Genomic DNA, 24,774 nt, shown 5'->3' on the forward strand with positions numbered 1-24,774 from the left:
GGATGAGCTCCGTTACAATTCCTACGAAAATGCCAAGCTATACAAAGAACGAACCAAGAGGGTGCATGATAGGAAAGTACAAAAGAAAACCTTTGAAATAGGTGATCAAGTACTACTATACAACTCCAGATTGAGATTCTTCCCGGGCAAACTCAAAAGTAGATGGCACGGGCCATTCTCGGTCATCAACGCACACCCCTCCGGAATGGTTGAAATCAAAGGAAGGGATGGGGCCACCCAAAAGGTAAATGGGCACCGCCTAAAGCTTTATCTTGGCAAAGACGATTCGGACGTACAAGTTCTGCGCCTGCAGACAAGCACAGAATGGGAGGCCGATCAGTAAGTTGTCTTCTCCACCCTAACTCTTTACACTCGTACTTTATGATTTGTGATGCAATGTTGGAACTTATTGCATATTTTTAGTGTGAGGAGGAGGGGTAGACAAACTTACAAAAATTGTATAATTTTTAAATTTTTGTTGCGTCGTGTCTAGTTTAGTTTTTCGTTTTTCGGGTTTTATTTATGTTTTACATTTTTAGGACCTAAAACCGTGAACCTCCTTCGAATCCAAACTTCGTTATTTGTACTTGAGGGCTGAGAACCGAATCTAATATTGTATGACAACTAGTTTAGGTGTAGGACACAATCCTTGTATCTGTAAGAGCATGAGCTAAAGTTTGCATTTAGACCCTACTTTTGAAGAAATGCTAAAATCATTACTTAGGTAGATAACTTAAGAATTGAAGGCATGTGATGTTGAACTTGAGTTTGGGGAAAACTAGTAAACACAAAATTGAAACCCAAAGAATTGTGAGTTGAATTTGAGCCCAAGAGCGAACATCAAAAAGCTCTTTTTCTTGACATTTTTGTGTGAATGCTTTGACTTGTGGAAAGATTACAGATTTTGCACCTAATACTGTGTTGAACCTACATGCAATGATTTGAGATGATAAACGATGAAATCAGCCTCATTAGAATTAACCTTTTTCTTTACCTTATTTTCTCCTTTTTATCCACTCTAGGAAGCCCCTTTGAGCCTATATTTTTGTAGTTTATAGATTTTTCTTTCGTTCTAACCTATTTTTGCAAACCACAACTTGGTTTGCTACTTAACCCAAAATTTTTGCAAAGCTCAAATTGAGCCTTTGTTTTCTTCTAGCGCTTTATCTTTGTTTATGGCATCAAAGTAGCAAGCCAAAAGGCTAAGAAGTGAATGAGCATTACTATCCAAAAGGAAAAGAAAAACAGAAAAAGAAAAGAAAAGAAAAGAGACGAACAAAAAGGGGAGAACTTCGTTCCCCAGTTCTTAAAATCAAAACGTCTCAAAGAAAAAAAAAAGAAAAAGAAATTTTTTTTTATGAATAAAAAGCTCAATCACTTCATATTTGCTAAAGCCATTTGAACTTTGTTTTTCTAGCGCTGGAACTATTAACCCTTGTTGTACCTTTAACCCTCTAACCACATTACAACCCAAATTCGAGGCTATTTTTGATATCATCGAAATCATATAGCATAGTAGAGGAACTCGGATGAACGTGCAAAATCAACGTAATCTTAAGCAAGAACATAAGCCGAGAGTAAACACTTTAGCCACCAAAATTGTGTGAATTGAGTGAACTACCTATGGTGAGGTGTTTTACTTAGCGATCCCCTCAAGCTCGTTTAATTGAACATGTGTCCTTTTGCTTAAAACTATGGCCTATGATAATTGAAATGCGGCTTTTGGATATCGTGTCTCTACTTTGTATTCCGAATGCATGTAATTATAGATGCTCGAAATTGTGTCAAACGCCTAGTCAAACCGGGAGGTTTTCTAGCTTGCTTGTGATTGCGGGTTGTTAGACGAGGTGCCGCGGCCTAATCTCCCGGGCGGACCGGAGGGTGGACACCTCATGGCGACGTAAGCGGTGATTGGCGCCGAAAGCAACCAATCGTGAAATCAAGCTGCTCGGTAGGACCGGAGCTCGGAGTATGGAAGAGTCGCCACCCACGAATGGGAAAATGAACACCGATCCCTTGCGGGAGACCGATGAGGGTTCGGGAAACTTAGGTACGAGCCGAGAAGGCTAGCTCCTTTCCGGAGAAAGGCTACTAGGCACCCCGACATCGCCCGGTTATGAACCACCGGCCTCCTACTCAGCGTGTTAGGCGATAACGGACTAATCGCATATTTCTTTAAGTTTAAAATTCATTTGAAACCTTTTCTTTCTCATTTTGAAAACCGTTTTGAGCATATATTATCGAAAGCCATTTTGGTAAAGAATCACCCATTTACATCAGTTCAAAATACATAGGAGAGAGAGGGGGGAGAAGAAAGAATTGATTTGTTTACAATGTGATTTATGCTTCGTATTACACACTAACTCTAAACTAAACTCACTTCCCAAAAATGAGTTTATTTACATGGTTCGTACCTTAATCGCCGTTGGAACGATTTAGGTACGTTTCAAAACCCCGTTAATGACGTTCACTCGAATCGCCGTTGGAACGACTCGAGAATTTGAAAATGTTGATATAAAAGCTTTAACTAGAAAACATGATTAAACATACAAGTCAATTTATTTTGTACAAAAACCATTTAATTAGGAAAACAATTCAAAACTCCATTACGTACAATTTAAGAAACGGTTTTAATTACAAGGTTCGCTTAATCCGTCGTTGGAACGAATTAAGGTTTTAAAACGTGATGTTTTAGAAACGGTTTAAAGTGATAAGAAAACCTTTTATTTACACCTTAAGAACATCTAAAAAGCTTTAATTTAAACCCACCAATTAAACTCTCTTTTTGTGATTTATTTTCCCTTTTTTCACTCAATTACCTTACTAGAATATAATAACAACAAATGATAAATTGAATCTCAAATCCAACCCATCAAAACATTTTTCCAAATAATATATATATAAGAAATTTGAAAGGAAAAGAAGAAAAGTATATGTATACATATTTTAATAGAAATGATACTATACATATATATTTAAAAGATAAACAATAAAGACTTTGATTAATAAATAAAAATGATAATAATATCCCCAAATAATGAGAAATTAGCTTTTGACCCCAGAATGCCCAAATAGGGCTAGTTTAAATGAATAAAAAGGAAAATGTATATATATACATATACTTTTATTAAATCAAATTAATAATATATAAACACATTAAATAACTATATGTACAAAGTATTTAAAAATAGCTTGAAAGTATGTGTTACATAAATATACATATATATATAAAGGACCAAAGGTCTAAAAGTTGAGAAAGAGGGACCAAAACAGTATTTTTTACATTTCAGCAGCTTTACCGACGGAAAATCCGTCGGTAAACAGCCTTTGACAGAAAACGGAAAATTACAGAACTGCTCCAACTATTTCCAGATTTATTCAAACACCTTAAATTAGATCTATTCTATCGTTTTGGAACTCCGAACTACCAAAAATGGATCATAGTCTCTAACGGAGGTTCTTAAACGATGTTTTTTATTTAAAACGTTATTTAGAAAAATTTTCTAAAACTTATAATTACAACGTTTTTAATACCTGAACTACCTTTGAATCGGATCACGGTTCGTATTGGGATATTAAAACGAGGTTTTTATTTTAAAAACAAAACCGAACGTTTATCTAATACGAGACGAAAATTAAATAAATACGAAAAATTAAATAAAACGTGATAAATAAATAAATAACTAAATAAATAAAATTATAACATAAAAATAAATAAATAAAATAAATAAATAAAATAAAATAAAAAACGAGTCTAGTCCTCGGATAATACCTCAAGTTCGGTATCTGACAGTCTAAGTCGGTCGATTCCACGAGTAGTGATTTTCCGGTGTTTTTTTATGTTTTTGATAAAATATTTAACTTTTTGGAGATTTTCAATTTTTAGGAAAAAAAATGTTTTCTCCCAAAAAAATCAACTTTCTTTCTCTAGAAAATGTTCTAGTGTGAGAAGCTCTCCAAAATCCTTCCTCTTTCAAATGCATGGGGATCCGTGCCTTATATAGGCAACGGATCCCCGAAAACTTTGGGCGACGCCCGAAGAAAATTGGGCGTCGTCCAAAACCGGTTGGGCGAACGCCCAACATTAGTTAGGCGAACGCCCAACTTCAGTTGGGCGCGCGCGCCCAACTGACGTTGGGCGTCCGTCCAACGTCTCTGGGTGCTCGCCCAGTGGCTGCCGGGCGAGTTCGCCCAGCCGCCATCGGGCGTGCGCCACGCGCATGTCGGGCGCGCGCGCCCCACGGTCGTCGAGCGCGCGCTCCGCGCTGCCGGGCGTGCGTGCCCAACGGACGTCGAGCGTGCACCCCGCGCTGCCGGACGTGCATCCAACTGTCGTCGGACACGCGTCGGCTGCCGCTAGGCGCTCGCACCACGTCGCTGAACACTCGCGAGCCGTCCACTTGACGACCGCGACTCACATTAACTTTTCTTCTCTTATTATATATTTTTGTTTTAAAACTTCCGGAATCAACCGCTTCGACCGTCTTGTTTACAGGTTTTCATCACAGGTCCTCCGACTCGGTGTCTACACGGGTTTAGTTTTTTTAGTTTACTTGGGGACAAGTAAAGTTTTAAGTGCGAGGAGGTTTGATAGGGGTCAAAAACCCCTATCTTTGGGTACGGTTTTAGGACGGGTTTTAGCATTATTTAGTTAATAAGCGAGCATTTCTCGCATTTAAATGCTTTTGTGTGAGTTAGTTAGGAATTGGAAACGTTTTATTTATTTTCCGTTGTTTAGGCTCGTTTTATGACCAATTTAGGCAATTACGGCCAAAATAGCATGCATAGTATAATTCCGTTATCTTTTGAAGCTAATTGGTCCGTCAAAAGTCGCACCAAACGAAGCGTTTGCTCAAAAAAAGCGATTGGCGGGTCAATTCAGCCTTTGGACTAATGTTATCTGGAGTTTCTGTACATGCGCAGGTATAAGTTCGGACGAAAAAGGCATCGACGGAAGTCGGCAAGCACACGGGGGCATACCGGGCAAGAATGCTCGACGAGCGGGTCTCCGTAGGCCATGCCTGCTCGCCGAGCAGCCCACCAGAGGCCTGCTCGGGCGAGCAGGACCAGAGGCCTGCTCGCCGAGCAGGGCGCTGCTCATCGCGAGTAGCGCCTGCTCGCCAAGCAGCTCGCCCTGCTCGGCGAGCAGACCTGCGGGAATTGGTCAAAAAGACCAATTCCGCCCCCACGATACCACGACGGACCCCACGACTTCCTACATGCATAAGGACACGAAAATAGGTCAAAAAGAGGGCCGAGCCACGCCTATAAATAGAGTTTTTCCAATGTAAATTAGTATCTTTCATTTTTGTAAATTATCTTAGCTTTCCCCTTGTAATTCCTCTCCATCTCCTCCATCTTCTTCAAACCTCCATTGAAGCTCCTTCAAAGCTTTTCTCGAGGAATTATCAAGGTTCGTCCTTAAGACTAGGTCGCCGGCTGCAGAGTAAACAGGTTCCCTGAAAGGGATTTTTGTATCTCCTTTTATATTTCCTTGTTTGTACTCTTTGATACAGTTGCCGAACTTAGCTTATTGTATCTTGTGACATTTATCTTCGCCTTTAATAATAATTTAGCTCTTGTTTTGTTCTATGATTATTTGTCTAATCTCTGTCTTACGCTTTATTCAATTGGTTTAACTCATTCAAAAGCCCTAAAATCTAGTAGGCACATATTGCGAGCTGAATCTGACCTAGTCAGAGCCTAGGAGATTGACGGCCTCTTAGTTGATTAAGCGCCAATTTACTGAGCCTTAGACCTAGTTTCGGCCTTAGGGAATCACGCGCTAGGAACTTCAGGAGGGTAAGTAGGGTTAATCGCCTTGAATACAAGTGACTCAGATTAGGTTTTTATTCAATAGACCTAATAATCTATCTTCATTATTATCGTTCATACCATGTTCCTTCGGATAATTGCATTAGTGAAAGATCAATTAGGAGTAGTTTAACTTAATTAGGGGTAGAGTAACTTAATTAGGCGTAGAATAACTTAGTTAGAATCAGATAACTTAGCTAGGATTAGTATAATTCAACCCAGGAGTAGATTAACTTAATCAAACAAACTCAAAACCCCCTAAGCCTAGATAACTCCTGAAACCAAGTAGCTCGATACTTGCAGAAATAAATCCTGTGGACGATAACCTGGACTTAACCAGAAATTTATTACTTGATAACGACGGGGTACACTTATCCCTTAGTGAGTCTTCATCCCAACTTAGGTGAAGGCGCATCACCGCCAGACTAAGGAATGTTATGGATCATATCATTTCTCAGAATCAGAGCGCCTTTATACCTGGAAGGTTACTGTCAGATAATGTTATGCTGGCCTTTGAGGTAAATCACTATCTCAAGAGAAAAACACAAGGGAAGATTGGTTTTGCTTCACTAAAGTTAGACATGGAAAAGGCATACGACCGTGTGGAATGGGATTTCCTTCGACAAATGATGATTAAAATGGGCTTCACTCCGGAATGGGTTTCACTAGTCATGCAATGTATCACAAACCCGTATACCATATAGCAAGTGGGGACCATATTATCGGGCCTATTGCACCTAGCAGAGGTCTCAGACAAGGGGATTCGATCTCCCCCTTTTTGTTTCTAATCTGTGCAGAGGGACTTTCTGCGTCCCTATCTCATCTGGAATCTGGGGGTAATCTACATGGTTGTAAAGTGGCAAGAGGTGCACCACCCATTTCACATTTATTCTTTGCGGATGATAGTTACCTGTTCTTCAAAGCTACGGCGGAGGAGACCAGAGAGGTGAAGGAATGTCTGATACGCTATGAGAGAGCTTCCGAGCAGAAGGTAAACTACTCTAAATCATCTATATCTTTCAACCGTAACTGCCCAGAGGGAATTAAGAACACTGTGAGCCTGGATCTGGGGGTATCAAGGTCTGAGACGCCAGGGAAATACTTAGGGCTGCCAAGTATTGTTGGGCGTAGCATGATGGATGTGTTTAGATATGTGGAGGATATGGTGAAAGCCAAAATTCACAGTTGGCAATCCAAACTTCTATCTAAAGCAGGCAAGGAAGTCCTCATTAAGTCTGTACTTCAATCTTTACCGTCATATGTCATGAGTTTATTCCTTCTCCCAAACATACTGTGTGCTGACTTAGAGAAGATGATGAACTCGTTCTAGTGGGGTTCGACAGGTCAGGGTGGAAGAGGAATGCACTGGCTCAGGTGGGATAATCTGTGTAAACCAAAGAAATTTGGGGGGATGGGGTTCAAGAAGCTCCGTCTTTTCAACCTGGCACTTCTAGCTAAGCAAGGATGGCGTTTGTTACACAATAGTGAATCTCTGGTTGCCTGTGTGTTTAAAGCCAGATATTATCCAAGCACAACCTTTCTTGAGGCTGAGATGATAGCTAACCCGAGCTTTATTTGGAGAAGCATCATGGCTGCGAAACACATCGTTGCTACGGGGGCGAGGCGGACAGTTGGGAGCAGCGAGCAAATTGATGTCTGGTGCGACCCTTGGCTCTAGGATGTGGAGAACCCGTATGTGGAGAGTATTAGACTGCCGGATACAGATGTGCGGGTGGTGAAGGATTTACGCACTATAGATGGTAGTGAATGGGAAATGGACCTGATTAGGGGACTATTTACGGATCAGGACAGAAAGGAAATAGCCGTTATTCCCCTTAGCAGACGCCCTATCGAAGATGGGTGGGGATGGTGCCTTGACCCCAAGGGAAGCTATTGTGTCAGAACAGGATACAGATTACTTGCTATTTCAATGAGTGCAGGTTCTACCTTGGGACCTCTTGGATGGCAAAGGATGTGGAGCATATCAACAATCCCAAAAACGAAGCAGTTGTTATGGCGAGCATTGTCTAACTGCTTGCCGTCGCTCTCTGCGCTAAGGCACAGACACATATGGGTTCCTGCAGCTTGTCCAATATGCAGGACGGGTGAGGAAGACAATTACCACGCACTAGTCTCATGCGGTTTTGCACGACAGGCATGGGATAACTCGCCTATAGGAGATATGAGTGCCGGTTTCAGCGATCTTACGGAATTCTAGGTGTATCTGCTGGCAACCAAATCTGTAGAATTGTTGGGGATAGCTGCGGCTATCTGCTGGATTATTTGGAGTAACAGGAATGAGGTGGTGTGGAATAATCGATGCGGAGCGCCGACGGTTCTGTACGCAACTGCTGCCTCGATGCACGGCTGCTGGTCTCCTGCGCAAACGAAAGGTACATCGGTTGTGGCTCCTGCTGCTGTGACTCAGTGGATAAAGCCTGCTCAGGGTAAATTGAAGATTAATTTCGACGCAGCCCTATTTGCAGATGCCGGAACAGCAGCATACGGATTCGTTGCCAGAAGTTCTGAGGAGTTCATTGCAGTTGGAAATGGTCTAAGCGGCAATGTTACGGATCCTTTCCTGGCGGAAGCCTTAGCGTGTCGTGAAACGCTACTGTGGGTTCAGAATAACTCGTGGAGTAATGTGGAAGTCGAAACGGACTCACAACTATTAACATATGCTCTGAAACGCTCCCCAACCACAAACTCTCCGTTGGAAATTGTTCTAGGCGATTGTTACGCCTTATTAGACTCGTTAGACAATTGTTCAATTCATTTTATAAGACGGTCTGCGAACCATGTCGCTCATAGTCTCGCTAGAGCGGCTGGGTCTCTGTCTGATCATGGAGCTTGGGTAAACAGTCCCCCTCATTTTGCTTGTAACGCCGTTGCGGCTGATTCTTATTAATTCAATTCATTCTTCATTCAAAAAAAAAAGTAGCATATTTCTGAGTTGGTACTGGACCTGTTCATGGGTCGGGCCGGGTCTAGTGGACTTTCATCTAAAAATGCTCATCCCAGGCCCAGCCTAACCCGATGTTAATTTAGGCGGACTCGGGCTCAAAAATCAAATCCCAAAGGTAGCCCATATAAGCCCACCTAAATATATATGTATAGTTTTTACTAATAAAAAATAAATTTTCTACTTAAAAATAAATATAAATATATACATTTATTAATTAATATTAATAGGCGGGCCAAGCGGGACAGGTCGGTGCTATTTTTATAAATCCCAAGCCCGCCCAAAACATAGGCGAGCTTTAGCGGGCCAGGACCGAACTGGGACTAAGTACAAATTTTATTCCTAACACGGGCCTGGGCAGGCCGGACGGGTACCTGGATCCATGAACATGTCTAGTTGGTACACTTCTGAATTCAGAGATGGAAGATATCATTAGAAAAATATTAGGATTTATGTGTCCTTATCTTAAACCTACATGGATGCCCGGAGCGAGAATGATCCTCAAATTAAACTAAATAGGAATAAACATCCCTCAAGATACGTGGATCAATAGAATGTTCTCCGAATCATTCAATCACCCCAAAGATTTTAAGGGGTCTCAATTCGAATTTATTACTAACTAATTAAATACTTTCGCCACTCAAAAGATGACACCCATCATCCATGGAAGTTAAGAAGAGGTTCTAACACCGTCCGACGGTGTTACCCTTCAACTCTCTATAAATAAGAATACGATTTTACAAGTCAAGGTATATACACACTGATTTATTGTAATTACTATCAATTACTTAGTACTTTGTTCTATACTTGGCTCACATTGGAATCAGAGTGGGGATCGCCACTCAACGACCTCACGCTGATCATATTTTTGTCTTACTTTAGACGCTACAGAACTCTCTTCAGGTGATAGAGTACTTTCACACAAAATCAATCGTATCAATGAATACTGTATAAATTTAGCCCCATAATTACTGGGGGAAAGGATTTAGCCCTTGTTTGGGATGAGTGTAATGGATGTAATGTAATGTAAACTTTTTTAATTAACTTTGTTTGAGAGCTTTTTATTGAGAGGAAATGAAAGTTAATGATAGTTAGTATTTAACTCCGATTAACTCTATATCTTAGACCTTGTTTGGGATGGAGTTAATGGAGCTAAATAAGAGTAATAGAATGTTAAATATCACATTAACCTTGTTTGGGAGTTGTTTTTGGAGAGTAAATGAAGGTTAATGGAAGTTAAATGTTTAATTTCCTTTAACCTCCAAACTCTAACCTCCAAATTGGGGGTTAATGGAAGTAACGTAAACTTCATTAATTTTTTTTTTTTATCTATGCAGAGTAAATTTAACCTTATTTTCCATGTATATGTGAACTCCCAAACGAAGTTAAACTTTTAACTCTCATTTACATTTTATAAACTCCCAAACAAGGTTAATTTTTAACTTTCATTTCTATCATTTCCCTTTCCATTCCATTACATCATTTAACTCTCACCCCATTAACCTTTAAACTCGCAAATAAAGGCTTAACCTCTAAAATAGGAGTTAATGGGAGTAATGTAAACTTTGTAATGTAAAGTAACTTTTTAACTCTCATTTACATTCCATCAACTCCCAAACAAAGTTAAACCTTAACCTTCACTTCATATCCTTTTCCATTACCTCCTCTAACTCTCACCTCCATTAACCTCCCAACTTCCAAACTAAGGCTTAGCCTTCATGTAAAAAGTAACGCCATCTCAAAACTAACGTTTACTAGTTCGTGCAATTTCAAACTTAATTGACGAAAATGAGTTTTTCTTCAAATGTAATTTAGGACTTGTTTGGTTTACTTGCTGTTCACGGTTGCTATATGAAAAAACTGATTTCCAAAAAGCAGAGGTTCCATACTTTTGTAAAAAGCTATTTTTCATGGATAAAAGGCAAACAAGAAGTACCTAACCAAACCCTTAAAACTTTTCATTTTAAAGTGAAAAATAAACAAGAGGAGAAAAGTAGGTAAACAAACACCTTTCAATGTTTTAGGCACCTTTCAACTTCCAACATTCTGACTACTTTCCAATTTTTAACGTTCTAGCCACCCAATAACCATCCAATAAGAATTGAAACCATACATCTTTTATTAATGCCGATTAAGCTTCAACTAAGAAATATTTATGTTTAAACTAAATTTACACTCCTTTAATAACCATAGAACTAAATTTATGTCGTTGTCATTCAAAAATATAAACTTTATATTATGTGATATTGAATAAAAAAATAGAGTCCACGGAGAAAAACATTACTTTTACTATTTTTTTTATAAATATACATCTATATGTCTCCCATTATACCAATATACTATACAAATATTCAATAAATTAAACATTTTTTTTGTGAGATAATAATATAGTGGATATTTTTAGAAGTAAATTTGTAGAAAAATGTCAATATCATAAAATAAAATACAAAACTTTATATACTAAAATTGTTGTAGATTAATGTATATAAAAGAGAATTATTGATTAGTTTGGTAACAAACATAACAATAAATGAAAAAATATAACTTCAAAATTTCATAAAATCTAAAGAAACATACATACAATAAAGAGAAATAAAAAAACAAAAACAAAAGGTTCTCATAAGTTAAAAAAGAAATATAAAAAATAAATGCAATCAGATATTAAAACCCTAAAGACCTTCCTGTAAGAACAAATCCTCATAGAATCGATCCTTGCCGTCAATTCAGAAATTGAACGGTGAAGATTTGCCTATTGCTCGTGCTTATCACTCACACTTTCATCAGTTCACTCCCTCCCTCCTCCTCCTCCTCCTCCTCCATCTTTGTCTCAGTCTTTCTCTCTCTCTAAAAACATGGGTAAAGCCACTTCCTTCATTAATCATCTGTATCACTCTTCAGTCTCAATCTGATCTCCGCATCTATTACCAAATTCACGACCTTTAACACTATATCTGCACCTAAACACACAATCAACAACTTTTTCCTTTCCTTTATTTTTTAGGATTTTTTTTGGGCGTTTTGTTTTGGGTTTCCATGGTTTCTTAGTTTTTTGATCAACAAAACCCAACTTATTTGAACCTAGAAAAGCGATTCCCAGTTTAATTTAGTCATTCTCGGCTGAAATTTAGCTCGGAGATTGAATCTTTATACTCTTATCTAATGATCACCGATAACTATTCGAAGATTTTACCTGATATTTCAATGCGATCAATGCTCAAGAACGAGGATTTGGGCAAGCTGATTAGAGAACAAAGGCTACAACAAGAAGCGGCGAGTGACAGAGAGAAGGAGCTGAATATTTACCGAAGTGGGTCCGCTCCACCTACTGTGGAAGGGTCCTTGAGCTCGATTGGAGGTTTCTTTGATGGTAATGAAATTCCTCTTATCAGAAACACTAATAAAGGTGGGTTTTTGAGCGAAGAAGAGATAAGGTCTGATCCATCTTATGTTAATTACTACTATGCTAATGTGAACTTGAATCCAAGGTTACCGCCTCCATTGGTATCTAAGGAGGATTGGAGATTTTCACAAAGATTACAGGGTTCTGGTGGTGTTAATTCTGTTGTTGGGGACAGAAGAAAGGGAGGTAGAGGAGGTGATAATGAAGGGCACAGGTCACTTTTTGCTGTGCAACCAGGTTTTGTAGGAGCTAAGGAGGAGCTTGGGAATGGAAATGGTGGAGGGGTTGAATGGGGAGGTGATGGGCTGATTGGGTTGCCAGGGTTGGACCTTGGAAGGAGGAAAAAAAGTATTGCTGAAATCCTTCAGGTAAAACCTCAAATTTCATTCATTAGATTTTCTAAACAGTAGTTGCAAGTGGGTACTGATACCATGATTTTTCCTGTATTGTATGAAGTTATTGCTATTGTTTTTGTGTGATTCTTTGAAGCATTAGGTTCAATCTAATATGATTTTTTTTTTTTTTTTTTTTTTTGTTTTGGAATATATAGTTAGTATAATCTATTCGTCCATTGAATTTGGCAAAAGTTTTTGGGATGATTAAGGTTTTTGGATTTTATGACCTTTTTTTTCCATTTCTTTATTTCTTTTTTGTATGTGTTTGGATTTGGGCATATAGCTTGTACATCATTTGATGTTTGCAGGCTACTTTTTCTCTATATTCTGCATTAATTTCGCTTGTCTCTGATAATTATTTGTATTCGTATTGTTCTTGATGTGTTAATGAAAGCTATTCTTATACTTTTCCATGCTTGAATATTTATTGATTGCTCTCTTTTCTTGGATAAACTCTTTTCAGATTCATTTGTCTTGCATTTTATGTTGCATTTATATCAAAATCATATATATATATATATTGTCATTATTAATGAGTTAATTGTTGTTGTTGCTTTTTAGCTGTCAATACTGGTGTGTCTCAGTGATTGGTGATCTTATACTGAAATAAACGCATTACAATATGAGTTCAAATTTCTGTTAGTCTGTATCAAGTCCGTGTTTGCAATTGCTACCTCAAATAGGAGGATTTTTTGTTGAAGTGTCTTCTACTGTTTCTAATGTGTACACATGAACATTATATATTAAATTTCCCGGTGATTTTTTGATGATGCTTTCAGGAAATGAAATTTTAGTTAAAGATTCTTTCTCTACAATTAATTTTTTATTCGTCGGATTATATCCATTCCACCATTTATGGTTCTAGGGTAGATTAGATGGGCTTGGAAATTTTGTTGATTTCCAAGGCTTTCCTCTTCCTCAGTTTTGCTGCTTGTCTAATAGTTTGTTTTGTAATGCAGGACGATATGGGCCATGTTCATCCTATTTCAAGGCACCCCTCACGTCCAGCTAGTCGCAATGCATTTGATGATGATGTTGAGAATTTGGATTCCCAGTTTGCTCAGCTGCACGACTTAACTTCCTCTGATTCTCTTCACAGTATTGCAAATAAACAGGGCGTCCATGGGGGCCAAAATGTTGGTGCTACTTCTTCTCACAGCTATGCTTCTGCTTTAGGTGCCTCGTTGTCACGAAGCACAACACCAGACCCTCAACTTGTGGCTAGAGCTCCTAGCCCTAGAATTCCTCCTATCGGAGGAGGTAGGGTAAATTCTATGGATAAAAGAGACGGAAGCGGTTCAAACTCATTCAAAGGTGTCTCATCAACCTTGAATGGATCAGCTGACTTAGTAGCTGCTTTGTCTGGATTGAATCTGTCAACAGTAGATGAAGAGAATTACTCACGACTGCATGGCCAACATAACCTTGAGGATCATCACAATCTCTTCAACTTGCAGGGTGACCAGAACCATGTTAAACAACAACAGCTGTTGAATAATTCTATCTCATCTGCTAACTCCTATCTAAAGGGCCCCTCGGCACCAATGCTCAATACCAGGCGAGGCTCTCATTCTGACCACCAGAATGTTGATAGCATGAATTCTGCTTTTGCAAACTATGGCTTGGGTGGATATCCAATGAGTCCTTCTTCTCCATCTATGATGGGGGCCCAGATTGGGAGTGGGAATTTACCTCCTTTGTTTGAAAATGCTGCTGCATCTGCACTGGGAGGCACTGGATTGGATTCTAGAACATTGGGTGCTTTGGGACCCAATTTAATGGCTGCTGCAGCAGAATTGCAGAATCTCAACAGAGTTGGAAATCAGAATGCAGGAAATTCTCTTCAAGTGCCTCTTATGGACCCATTATATATTCAGTATCTGAGATCAAATGAGTATGCCGCTGCTGCTGCACAGCTTGCAGCTCTCAATGACCCTACTATTGACAGGGAGTACCTTGGTAATTCATACATGGATTTGCTCCAAAAAGCTTATGTAGGGTCATTGCTTTCTCCTCAAAAGTCACATTATGGTGTTCCCTATCCTGGTAAGTCGGGCAATGCGAATCAGAATTACTATGGAAATCCAGCATTTGGTCTTGGCATGTCTTATCCTGGTAGCCCAATCGGGGGTCCACTTCTACCAAGTTCTCCTATGGGTTCAGGCAGTCCTGTCAGGCACGGTGAACGAAACCTGCGATTCAATCCTGGTGTTAGGAATCTATCTGGTGGTGTTATGGGATCTTGGCACTCAGAATCTGGTGGTAACCTGGATGAAAATTTTCCTTCCACTTTGCTAGATGAGTTTAAAAGTAACAAAACTAAATGTTTTGAGCTCTCAGAGATTGCTGGCCATGTTGTTGAATTCAGGTAGATTTTACTTCATCAAATTTTTGCCTTTTAACTTAGGCTTTGAGATTTTAATTGTTTTGTTGGACATTACCTTTGATTAACAGTGCTGATCAGTATGGGAGTCGGTTTATTCAGCAGAAACTCGAAACTGCTACAACAGAAGAAAAGAACATGGTGTTTAATGAAATTATGCCCCAAGCTCTTTCATTAATGACAGATGTTTTTGGTAATTATGTGATACAGAAGGTATTTGCTTTTTGGGAACTTAATTTCCCTAAGATGTTATTGAACCTTTAGTATTAGACTAGTATGTTTTTGTCTGCTCAATTATGGCTGCAATTTGCACACACATTTGGGCCTGCAAAGACAATAATAATAGAATTTTGTTTGTTAAGCATGACAAAATCCTTCTGTCTTCAGTTTTTTGAGCATGGATCTGCAGCTCAAATCAGGGAGCTCGCAGATCAGCTAACTGGGCATGTCTTGACTCTTAGCCTTCAAATGTATGGTTGTCGAGTGATCCAAAAGGTATGTTCATAAAAGTCATCTCTTCGTGATTCTTTCTATTTTTTTGTTTTAAATTTTTGCAATGGTGCTCTTTACTTCTGCTATTCTACTTTTTAAGCAATAATGTTTGTTTAGTTGAGAATAATTTGCTTGATTTCACTGAAACTTGTGGTTTTGGATTCAACCATCTTTGGCCTTTTTAATCAGGCTATAGAAGTGGTTGAGCTGGACCAGCAGACCAAAATGGTTATGGAGCTTGATGGTCAAATCATGCGCTGTGTGCGTGATCAGAACGGGAACCATGTAATTCAGAAGTGTATTGAATGTGTGCCTGAAGATGCTATACAGTTCATTGTTTCAACATTTTATGATCAAGTTGTGACACTTTCCACCCATCCATATGGTTGTCGAGTCATTCAGGTTCTCATACTGCATATTCTCGCATACTTATTTATGTATAGATGTATTACATGTTTTGTGTATGTATGTTCTTGTCGATTTTTACAATTTATAGATGATCAGCAGTTACAACACTAATTTGACACAAATTTCATTTGACAGAGAGTTCTGGAACACTGTCATGATGTCAAAACCCAGCGCATAATGATGGATGAGATTCTGCAATCTGTACTTATGTTGGCACAGGACCAGTATGGCAATTATGTTGTGCAGGTTTGTTGTAGACATATGACCGGTGCTCTTAATACATGTACATACTTTCTAGGATGCAGACATAATATGGGGTAATCATTATTGATGCTATGTTAAGATATATTAGTTACTAATCTTGAAATGTTTGGCAAACATCTGCTTTGCATTAAAAGATGTTCAGAAATGTCTACCCTTTCTTGACATTATCTGTGGAATTAGTATCGTAATTGAAGAGCATTCAGGTTCAGCCTGTGCTTTTAATCTGAAGCATAGCATCACTATTTTGTACTTCGTAATATTTCTTGCTTGGTGAGAGCTTCATACTTTTTAATGTTTTGTTGTTTCATGGGAAGTTCATAACCTGCCTGTAATTTTGTGGTTAATGTTGAATAACATCTTGCACTATCCTTCCCTGATCGTGCATTATGTTGGATCTGTCTAGCGTCATGAAACTTAGATGATTAATTGGTAAGAAGCGTAAATGTAAGACGCTGTGTCTAATATGTCAAATGAACAAACAATTATATAGCAAGAAAGGCTGGCACTTATATATTTTCTTTTATTTTCATCAAATGTTAGTGTATATGTTGAATGAAGCAAGCTGTTCTTGCTATAAAATCCTTGACCAGCAATGTCTAACCAATTTCTTTCATCTGTTTGTGTAATTATTGAACAATTATGCCGTGTGTGGTTATCTAAAATGGAATTGTCAGTGTCACCTTTCAAGTTTCTGAAGTACTTTGATTAGTATATTGAATTTGATCTCGTTGCTTACCTATATGAATGATATTTATACGAACATCAACAATGACAATGGTAAGGAACTAAATGATGTCTCTCTCTCTCTCCCCCAGCCTGTTATATTGATATGCATGCACATACAAAAGAAAAAGTTCTAGTTACTGTTTTACCTATTTTCAATGTAAGCTGTTCTAATTGATGGCATATGTTATTGCAGCATGTGCTGGAACATGGAAAACCGCATGAACGGTCATTGATAATAAAGAAATTAACTGGGCAGATCGTTCAGATGAGCCAACAGAAATTTGCCTCCAATGTCATTGAGAAATGTTTGACATTCGGTACTGCTGCTGAACGCCAGGCCTTGGTCGATGAGATGCTTGGTACTACTGACGAGAATGAGCCACTTCAGGTTTATGAATTATCCATCTGCTCACCATAACTAAATAGGCCAATAATTGCTTAGAGCTTCTTCTTTACGTCTTATAATGCATATCATTCATGCGGTTGTTGTACTATAGCATCTTAGTAATATTTCTGCTAATACCGGAGGAAAGTTCGCAAATTTTTATTCGAATTCACTACCGTCTACCAGTTCAATATATTTTCTCCTACCCATGGGCAGAAAAAAAGCACCGAGGTCAAAAGAAGTGGACTAGGCTTCGTAATTGTTCGCTTTGGCCTTCTTATTTAGGAGATACAGTTGAGCTATGCACACTAATAGATACTTGAGTTAGCCAGCTAAGTCCATTACATCTAGAAACAGTGAATTTTCTTTATTGTTCATCAAAATACCGAGTCGCCGCAGTTCCTTGTTGGGAGTATTTGCATACTAGGATTTAGTCAGCACCCACATCGATGAAATTGATTTCTCCTCACTCCCATGTTTATCTGTGTATTAATGATTATACACCCCTATGAATGTCACGCCTAAATAATCCGTCTGCAGGCCTATAGTGTCTAAAAATCTGATATCATATTGGAATTTGATCCTTGCAATTATATTAGGCAATTGAGATGTCTTTCTTACTGTTTCTTACAGTTGAAAGCTTTTCCTATTGAGCGTGATTTTATTAGATCATAATTTCTGATACCTACATCCTATACCGGCAGGCATAAGTTACACCATCTTAAACCTGGGCTCTACAACTCTATGCTTTTCCAGCATTATGTTTCACATCCCTTCCTTTTCTTATATTCTTTTATCCTTCTCTATTCTATATCAGCAAATAGCTCAAATTTTCATCTGAAAATTACTTTCAAGTTGTATTTTCATTTTGGCGAACTCTTTATTTAGCTCCTATATGAGATTCATTAAGATCGTCTGATTGCTTTTTTGATTTGATCCCCGGAGTTGAGTTCTTACTTAATTATCTATTTCTTATTGCGTGCAGGCTATGATGAAAGATCAGTTTGCTAATTATGTTGTACAGAAAGTGCTGGAAACTTGTGATGACCAGCAACTTGAACTAATTCTTAACCGAATAAAGGTTCACTTAAATGCTTTGAAGAAGTATACTTACGGGAAGCATATAGTTGCTCGTGTAGAGAAGCTCGTTGCAGCTGGAGGTAAGTATTATTTCTTTTCCTTCTATATGAAAGTTCATACATTAATTGTGACAACAATTGTTTTCTATGTTTTTGACAGAGAGGAGGATTAGCATACTTACCCTGCAACCTGCTTCTTCTTAGACGCGGCATAGGAGAAGTTGTACAGCTAACTGAGGATAGTACGAGCGCCTCTTGTCTTTCTTGTTCGTTTTAATATGTAGCGAATGGCTCCGTCTATTTATTATGATAGATAAGAGAGCTTTGATTAAAATAAAAATTGCCGGTTGTACTTAAAACTGTACATTGTAGTTTGAGAATATACCTAGAATCAGGCTAGCTCAGGGCTCAGATGGTGAACATGCTGATGCCGTTGCAGAGAAGAAGAAGAAGATAATTTACTGTACAAGTTTTAAGGGTTGTAAAAAGGGAGGAGGAGGTATTAGGATTTCTTATCATGACTGTACAAAATATTCCGATGGTCTTTTGTGTTTAGGAGAGTCTTTCTGGAATTTTCTCATGTATGGGATCGTTTATTTTTCTTATTTACAGAAACAATTTGCCCCCTTATTATTATCATGCCTCTGGAATGCTTGAAATTTTGATGATTTGCTGCTTCTGCTTGCTTAGCTTATACAGCTACTTTTGTTTTCACCTGTTCATGAAATGGTTATCTGATTTGATTGCTTTGGTGCATTGGATGGTACTTCTGCTCGTGGATGTGGAACGTTGTACGAGCTAAGGGATTATGTTTGCTCTACGAGGTCCTAGTTCAAGAGATATGTGTAGGTGATAATGGCATGAAAGGATACTATTTATTTTTAATATTTAGCCTAGTTGGATGTGCAAGTATTTAATAAAAGGTTGATACAGTTCTGATGAATTGCACGGCTATCGTGCCAGGCCCTATTCTCCTTTGATGGCAGGATAGATGCTTACCGTAGTGGTGACGATTGCCCTATCTGCCTTTGATGGTAGGATAGATGCCTACCACAGTGGTGAGTGGTAGTAACACAGAATTATGTCGATGGTAGGATTGACACAGAATTATGTCGATGGTAGGATAGATGCCTACCATACTGTTGAGTTGTAGTGACGGAATTGTGGTTTGATTCGGGAGGGAGAGCTTAAGAAATAGTTACCAAGATGTATGCTTGGATTAAGAGAGGAGATGTTTTAGAAGATATTTTAGAGCCCCCAAATCTTTCGTTTTGAAGCATCTCTCCAAATGTATTTTGAAAGCAGTTAATGCTTCTGTCATTTCCTGCAACAATAATGAGATCTATGTTTACTAGCACCTTCAGCTGCATCTTTTCTCTCGTCAAAGTAAAAGGAGAATAATCAGAGGAAAGATTATATGAAACCCGTAGGTTAGATCTTAGCATTATTATTTTTAAATCTTGGAGGTAACTTCATACAAACCTCTAGATCACTGTGTAGAAATGTATTGTGCACGTTTATCTGGTGAATGTCCTGGTTTTTCTTATTGCCGCTTGAAGCTGTTTTCATCTTTGCCACAGGAGCAAATGTCTTTTTGTAATCAATTCCTTCGATTTGATGATTACCAAAGATAACTAATCTTGTCTTCAACCTCTCAAATTTTCCATTCTCATCATATTTCTCTTTGACATCTAAGTACCCTACTCAAGCGTCCATATCTCATCAACTATTGCTTTGGACCACCCTTCATGTTTCGTAGCTTCTTTAAAGCTTTTCGGCTCACTACTAGATGTTATGGCTGCAAGATAATATCTATGTTTTGCAGAAAAACGTTCACGGTTAACAAAATATGTTATAGAATAAGGTGTACCTGAGGAGTATGGTGAAGAAGATGAAGGCGTAGATGGACTTATTTTTCGTATTGTATGTGTTACAAACAATATGCTCAATGGTTGTTTTGTCTTTTGCCTCTTCTCATATCATCTTCATCAACCTCTGGTGTCAATGCAACTTGATCTTCTGATATCTTAGTTAACATATCATTGCCATTTATGAGTTGTGCAATGTGTTGCACATCTCCATAGTGGGTATCTCATTTGTCTCTACAACTTCATCATCACTCCAGTTTTCCACATCACTATTAGGAGATCTCCGATTGGGATTGGGTATGGTTTGATTCTCTTGAAAATGGAACTCTTTCTCAAAAAATTGTGACATGTAAAATACATGCCTAATAAATACTCATTTAACAACTAGAAAAAGCTAACAATTAGAAAAAACTTAGGAAAGCTAATAATTAGGAAAAATATTTCCTAATTATAACACAATTCCTTATTTTCCAGAGAAAATTACAAAACTGGGTCAAATGGAAGGCCCATTTACATATTTAACCCATTTACTAATCTTACTACATATTTAGACTGATTTTGTGTGACTTTCCCATAATACCCCTAACCTTCCCACTTCCACCACTCTTTGGTTATGCGAATCGCGGCTCCCCCTATCTCATTGGTTATGCGAAAAGTTGCTCCTGCATTAATGATTTCAAGATTTTTGATCTTCATTTCTTCCTTTAAATTGCACGAAATCTGCACCATTTAGTCAAAATCACAATGAATTTCTCTTTTTCATCTCTTCATCTCTTGATTCTGCAACTTCCCAACCCTAGAAAACGAAGCCATGGTTTTTCATCTTCCTGTTCGTTGCTTGGTTTTTTTCTTCTTGTTACCATCAAAGAAATGAGTTTTCTACGTCATTTCCTTCGTTCTTCCCATGTTATCATATTGTTATTGTCGCTTTTCGGGGTGAAAGGGACGAAAAATGTAAGTATCTGGTTTTTTTTCTGCGTTTTTTCATGAATTCACTTCGCAATCGATGGTTTCACGAAGCTTTGCGAAGAGAACGAGCCTGGAAAGTGACGATCTACTTCGTTAATCATTGATTTCGCGAAGAGAAAGCGTCTGAAACGTATGGATTTACCTCGCGAATCTATTAGTTCGCGAAGTCTGCGAATAGATCCTCACGTTTCAGACCTCGCAGACTTCGCGAAAGCATCGATATGCGACGTAGATAGTCACGTTTCTGACCTCGCAGACTTCGCGAAAGCATCGATATGCGAAGTAAAACCCTGCACATTTACATTCGCATGCTTCGCTAATCTTCATTTCGCGAAGCCAAAATCGTCTTTTTCCCTGCCTAACACGATTAATTTTTTCTGGAGATGGTTGAATACGTAATATCCCTTTCTGGAAGGCGGCGTACTGGGCTGCAGGGGAGATGATTTTCCTTCCTGTATAGGGATGAACTTCCCCAAGACTGACACATTCACTCCTAAAGTGGTTGGTTAGGAGAGGTTTTGTCAATCTTGGGGTGCACCATGGGACACGTCCATCCCATGGTGCCAATCTTCAAAGTGGACCTAACTTAATCCGGTACCAATCTTGAATCGGATGAGTAATCTTGGTGTGCACCGTGGGACACGTCCATCCCAAAAAGTCTGGAAGTCCAGACCTTTTGGGATGGATGTGTCTCACGGTGCCCACCAAGATTACTCATCCGTTTCAAGATTGGTACCAGATTAGTTAGGTTCACTTTGAAATGATTCGTTAGGAGAGTTCATTGTGACAATCATGTTGTAAATTTTGATAATGTTATGATTTTAATGTTAGAATCCGTTGTTGTTTGCCATTTTTTGTTATATACCACTTCGCAAATTAGCTTCAAGTCATATCCAGCATTCGCATATGCGAACTAAATTCATCAAGCAAAACAAACTTCAGCTTCGCAGGCTTCGCATATGCGAACTAAATTCATTAAGTAAATCCAAACATCAGCTTCGCAGGCTTCGCATATGGTCGAATATGCGAAGTCAGACGGGATAGAGCGAGCCACGCGTAAATATTGAGGGTATTATGTGAAAGTCATACAAAATCAGTCTAGATATATAGTAAGATTAGTAAATGGGCGCATCTGCTTTGCACACCTCAAGGCAAAAAAAGAAGAGGGCCTGGAACTGCTATTTCACTCACTGCTGTTAGCGCTTCTTCGGCCAAATACAATATACAAGTGGGACCTGCACTATGAGAAAGCTGTGCGAAAAACCGTTTCTTTTTTCCGAAACAACTTGGGTTAAATATGTAAATGGGCCTCCCATTTGACCCAGTTTTATAATTTTCCCTATTTTCCAAGAATTTCCCTAATCTTAATTAGAAAATTTCCTTAATTTTAATTAGAAAAATATCTCCTATCTTAATAGCTTTTAACCCAATAATGTAGATGGGAAAAAGAAAATCTTGTAATCTACTCAATGTAAATCAGTGGCAGATCTAGCCCTCCTTGCTACACTGTTCTCGTGGTTCCGCTACGTAGGGAAGTTAATTATTCGTATTAATTATTAATTATATCTTTTCCTTATTTGTTGTAAATCATATATTATTAGGAGCTTGATTATAGGAACCGTTATTACAGTAGATAAGTAGTTTTATGCATCAGTCTCGAAAAGAACATTAGAATGCAACTTTACATGTTGTGCGCTACTTAAAAGGATTCTTTGGTCAAGGTCTTTTCTTTCCTTTAGATGACATCACTAGAAGATCAACCATAAGTTACTGTGTGTTCTTAGGGTCATTATTTAATATCATAGAGGTTATAGAAAACAATTTCTCTATCATCGGTAGAAGCGGAATTTTGCGTAATGGCAGGAGCATGTTGTGAATTAACATGGTTGTGGTAGCTACTTCAAGATTTGAGAGTTATTTTTAACAAGAATTTTCTTTATTATATTGTGACAACAAGGCTGTTCTACATATTACCGTTAATCCGCATCAGACATATTGAAAAGGATTGTCATTACATACGGGATAAGATTCAAGAGGAGCTGTCAAAACAAGATTTGTAAAGTACAAAATAAAATGTAAAAACTAATAGATTTTCATACCACAATCGTGTTATATATTTCACATGATTAATTATATATGATATAAATGTAACAACTATAATAACTGAGTCCGATTGTTTCAGTAAATCATGTTATCACATCAAAAATTAAAAACCCTAATAAAAACTAATCACCATCTCCAACCATTAAAAAAATCAACTAAGAACATTAATTCAGATAAGCAAAGTTCAAAAATCACTAAAAAAAAAGTTGCTCTCCTTCAATGCAGTAAGACACCTTAATCACCATGAATTAGGAGGGCAGAAAGTGATAACATACCTAGAAGTCTTACAAGTCTTAAGACCAGAAGCATCATCATAAGCAAAACTATAAGCCCTAGGACATATTGCCTTAAATAGATTCCCAAAAACACTAGGTTTACATATCTTAGGGTCAGCATACTTCCCAGTACAGCAATACCAATCTCTTTTAGCAGCCAAACAAGCACTTTTACAACCCACAACCTTCCCTCCCCGCTTCACAACCAACCTCTCCGGACAACAAACATTCAAGTCCGCCTCGCAGGCGGCCACGCCACACCTCCCCCCGCCGCCTACAGACACCATAGAAACCGGAACATTGAAGCCATCAACCAAACTCACATCATAGTAATGTAGGTCAGACACTGAAGTACCTAGTGTCATTTCAACTAATGTTGTTGGAGGAACACCACCAGTGCCTCTACATTGTAGTAGTCCGGCGCAATCTCCAGTCTGACACGTGCCTTTTCCGGTTGTTTGGTCGAAACAACAGCCTTGTCTTGGCCAGATTCTGCCTGACCATTTATCAGGGAGGTCAAGGAGTGTTGCCTGGCCTGTGGCGAGATGGAAACCGCCTTCTCGCGGGGTTTCGTGGCCCGCGTTTCCTAGTAGACCTGGCCATATGCTGTAGTTGCAACTGTTGAGTATGACCAATTGAGTTCCATCTGTAAAAAACATGAACAAGCGTGAATATTGAGTTGTTAAATGAAGCTTAAGAAGACATTTTTAGAGATTGATTGAACCTGTGTAAGTGAAGCAGATGAGAAGGGAGAAGAAGAAGAAGAGATTGGAAGAAGTTGGCATTTGTTTTTGTGTATAGTGAAGAAGAAGAAGAAGTTATTTGTTCTTGTATATATCAGAAATTTGGAGCATGTTTGATTGGAGATAAATAAAAGAGAGGTTCTTCTTTTTATGTTTCCTGATTTATTGCCACTAAGAAAGGATCGATCTTGTTTTTATAATGTTTAATTTTTGGGGTTAAAACGTGCAAAAACGGTTTGATAAGCTGTAAAGGGAGTGTTATTGGTCAGTGTGGAGTACTTTGAGAAATGCTGTGCAAGTGAGTTCTAAGTCCACATTTATCTCTAAAGTACATTTTGCACTTTTTCTTCCATTTTTTCATGATAATAGAGATTGTCTTTCCAATTTTAATATGTTTTATTTTATTTTTCTTAAGTTGCTTTTAAATTTTTGTACTCTAATTTACTCTAATAAATAAAATAGAAGGGTTTGATTAACATATAGCTATTTCAAAAATAAAACCTATTCA

General features: G+C 38.3%; 2 protein-coding genes across 2 annotated transcripts; one reads left to right on the forward strand and one right to left on the reverse strand.

Moving 5' to 3' along the window:
- The first annotated feature begins 11,442 nt into the window (after nucleotides 1-11,442).
- LOC136227548 (pumilio homolog 1-like) lies at nucleotides 11,443-18,938 on the forward strand. The gene is made up of 9 exons (XM_066016241.1): nucleotides 11,443-12,544; nucleotides 13,531-14,939; nucleotides 15,026-15,167; nucleotides 15,342-15,449; nucleotides 15,636-15,848; nucleotides 15,990-16,100; nucleotides 17,038-17,232; nucleotides 18,215-18,389; nucleotides 18,469-18,938. The coding sequence occupies exons 1-9, from the start codon at nucleotides 11,936-11,938 to the stop codon at nucleotides 18,510-18,512; spliced, it is 3,006 nt and encodes a 1,001-aa protein (XP_065872313.1). The 5' UTR covers nucleotides 11,443-11,935; the 3' UTR covers nucleotides 18,513-18,938.
- Nucleotides 18,939-23,486: 4,548 nt separating this feature from the next.
- On the reverse strand, nucleotides 23,487-24,308 carry LOC136227235 (thaumatin-like protein). The gene is made up of 2 exons (XM_066015905.1): nucleotides 24,248-24,308; nucleotides 23,487-24,169 (listed from the first exon to the last, which is right to left on the reverse strand). The coding sequence occupies exons 1-2, from the start codon at nucleotides 24,306-24,308 to the stop codon at nucleotides 23,487-23,489; spliced, it is 744 nt and encodes a 247-aa protein (XP_065871977.1).
- Between the last annotated feature and the right edge of the window lie 466 nt (nucleotides 24,309-24,774).

This window comes from Euphorbia lathyris, chromosome 4 (assembly GCF_963576675.1).
Source record: "Euphorbia lathyris chromosome 4, ddEupLath1.1, whole genome shotgun sequence".
Taxonomy (NCBI): Eukaryota; Viridiplantae; Streptophyta; class Magnoliopsida; order Malpighiales; family Euphorbiaceae; genus Euphorbia; species Euphorbia lathyris.

What these genes read in the sequence shown, in the direction of transcription:
- LOC136227235 (XM_066015905.1), bottom strand. Translation starts at nt 24,308, where the DNA reads ATGCCAACTTCTTCCAATCTCTTCTTCTTCTTCTCCCTTCTCATCTGC. An exon ending in CATCTGCTTCACTTACACAG is followed by an intron (nt 24,170 to 24,247) that starts GTTCAATCAATC and finishes TGTTTTTTACAG; the next exon opens with ATGGAACTCAATTGGTCATA.
- LOC136227548 (XM_066016241.1), top strand. Translation starts at nt 11,936, where the DNA reads ATGATCACCGATAACTATTCGAAGATTTTACCTGATATTTCAATGCGA. An exon ending in GTTGTCGAGTGATCCAAAAG is followed by an intron (nt 15,450 to 15,635) that starts GTATGTTCATAA and finishes CTTTTTAATCAG; the next exon opens with GCTATAGAAGTGGTTGAGCT. An exon ending in ACGAGAATGAGCCACTTCAG is followed by an intron (nt 17,233 to 18,214) that starts GTTTATGAATTA and finishes TATTGCGTGCAG; the next exon opens with GCTATGATGAAAGATCAGTT.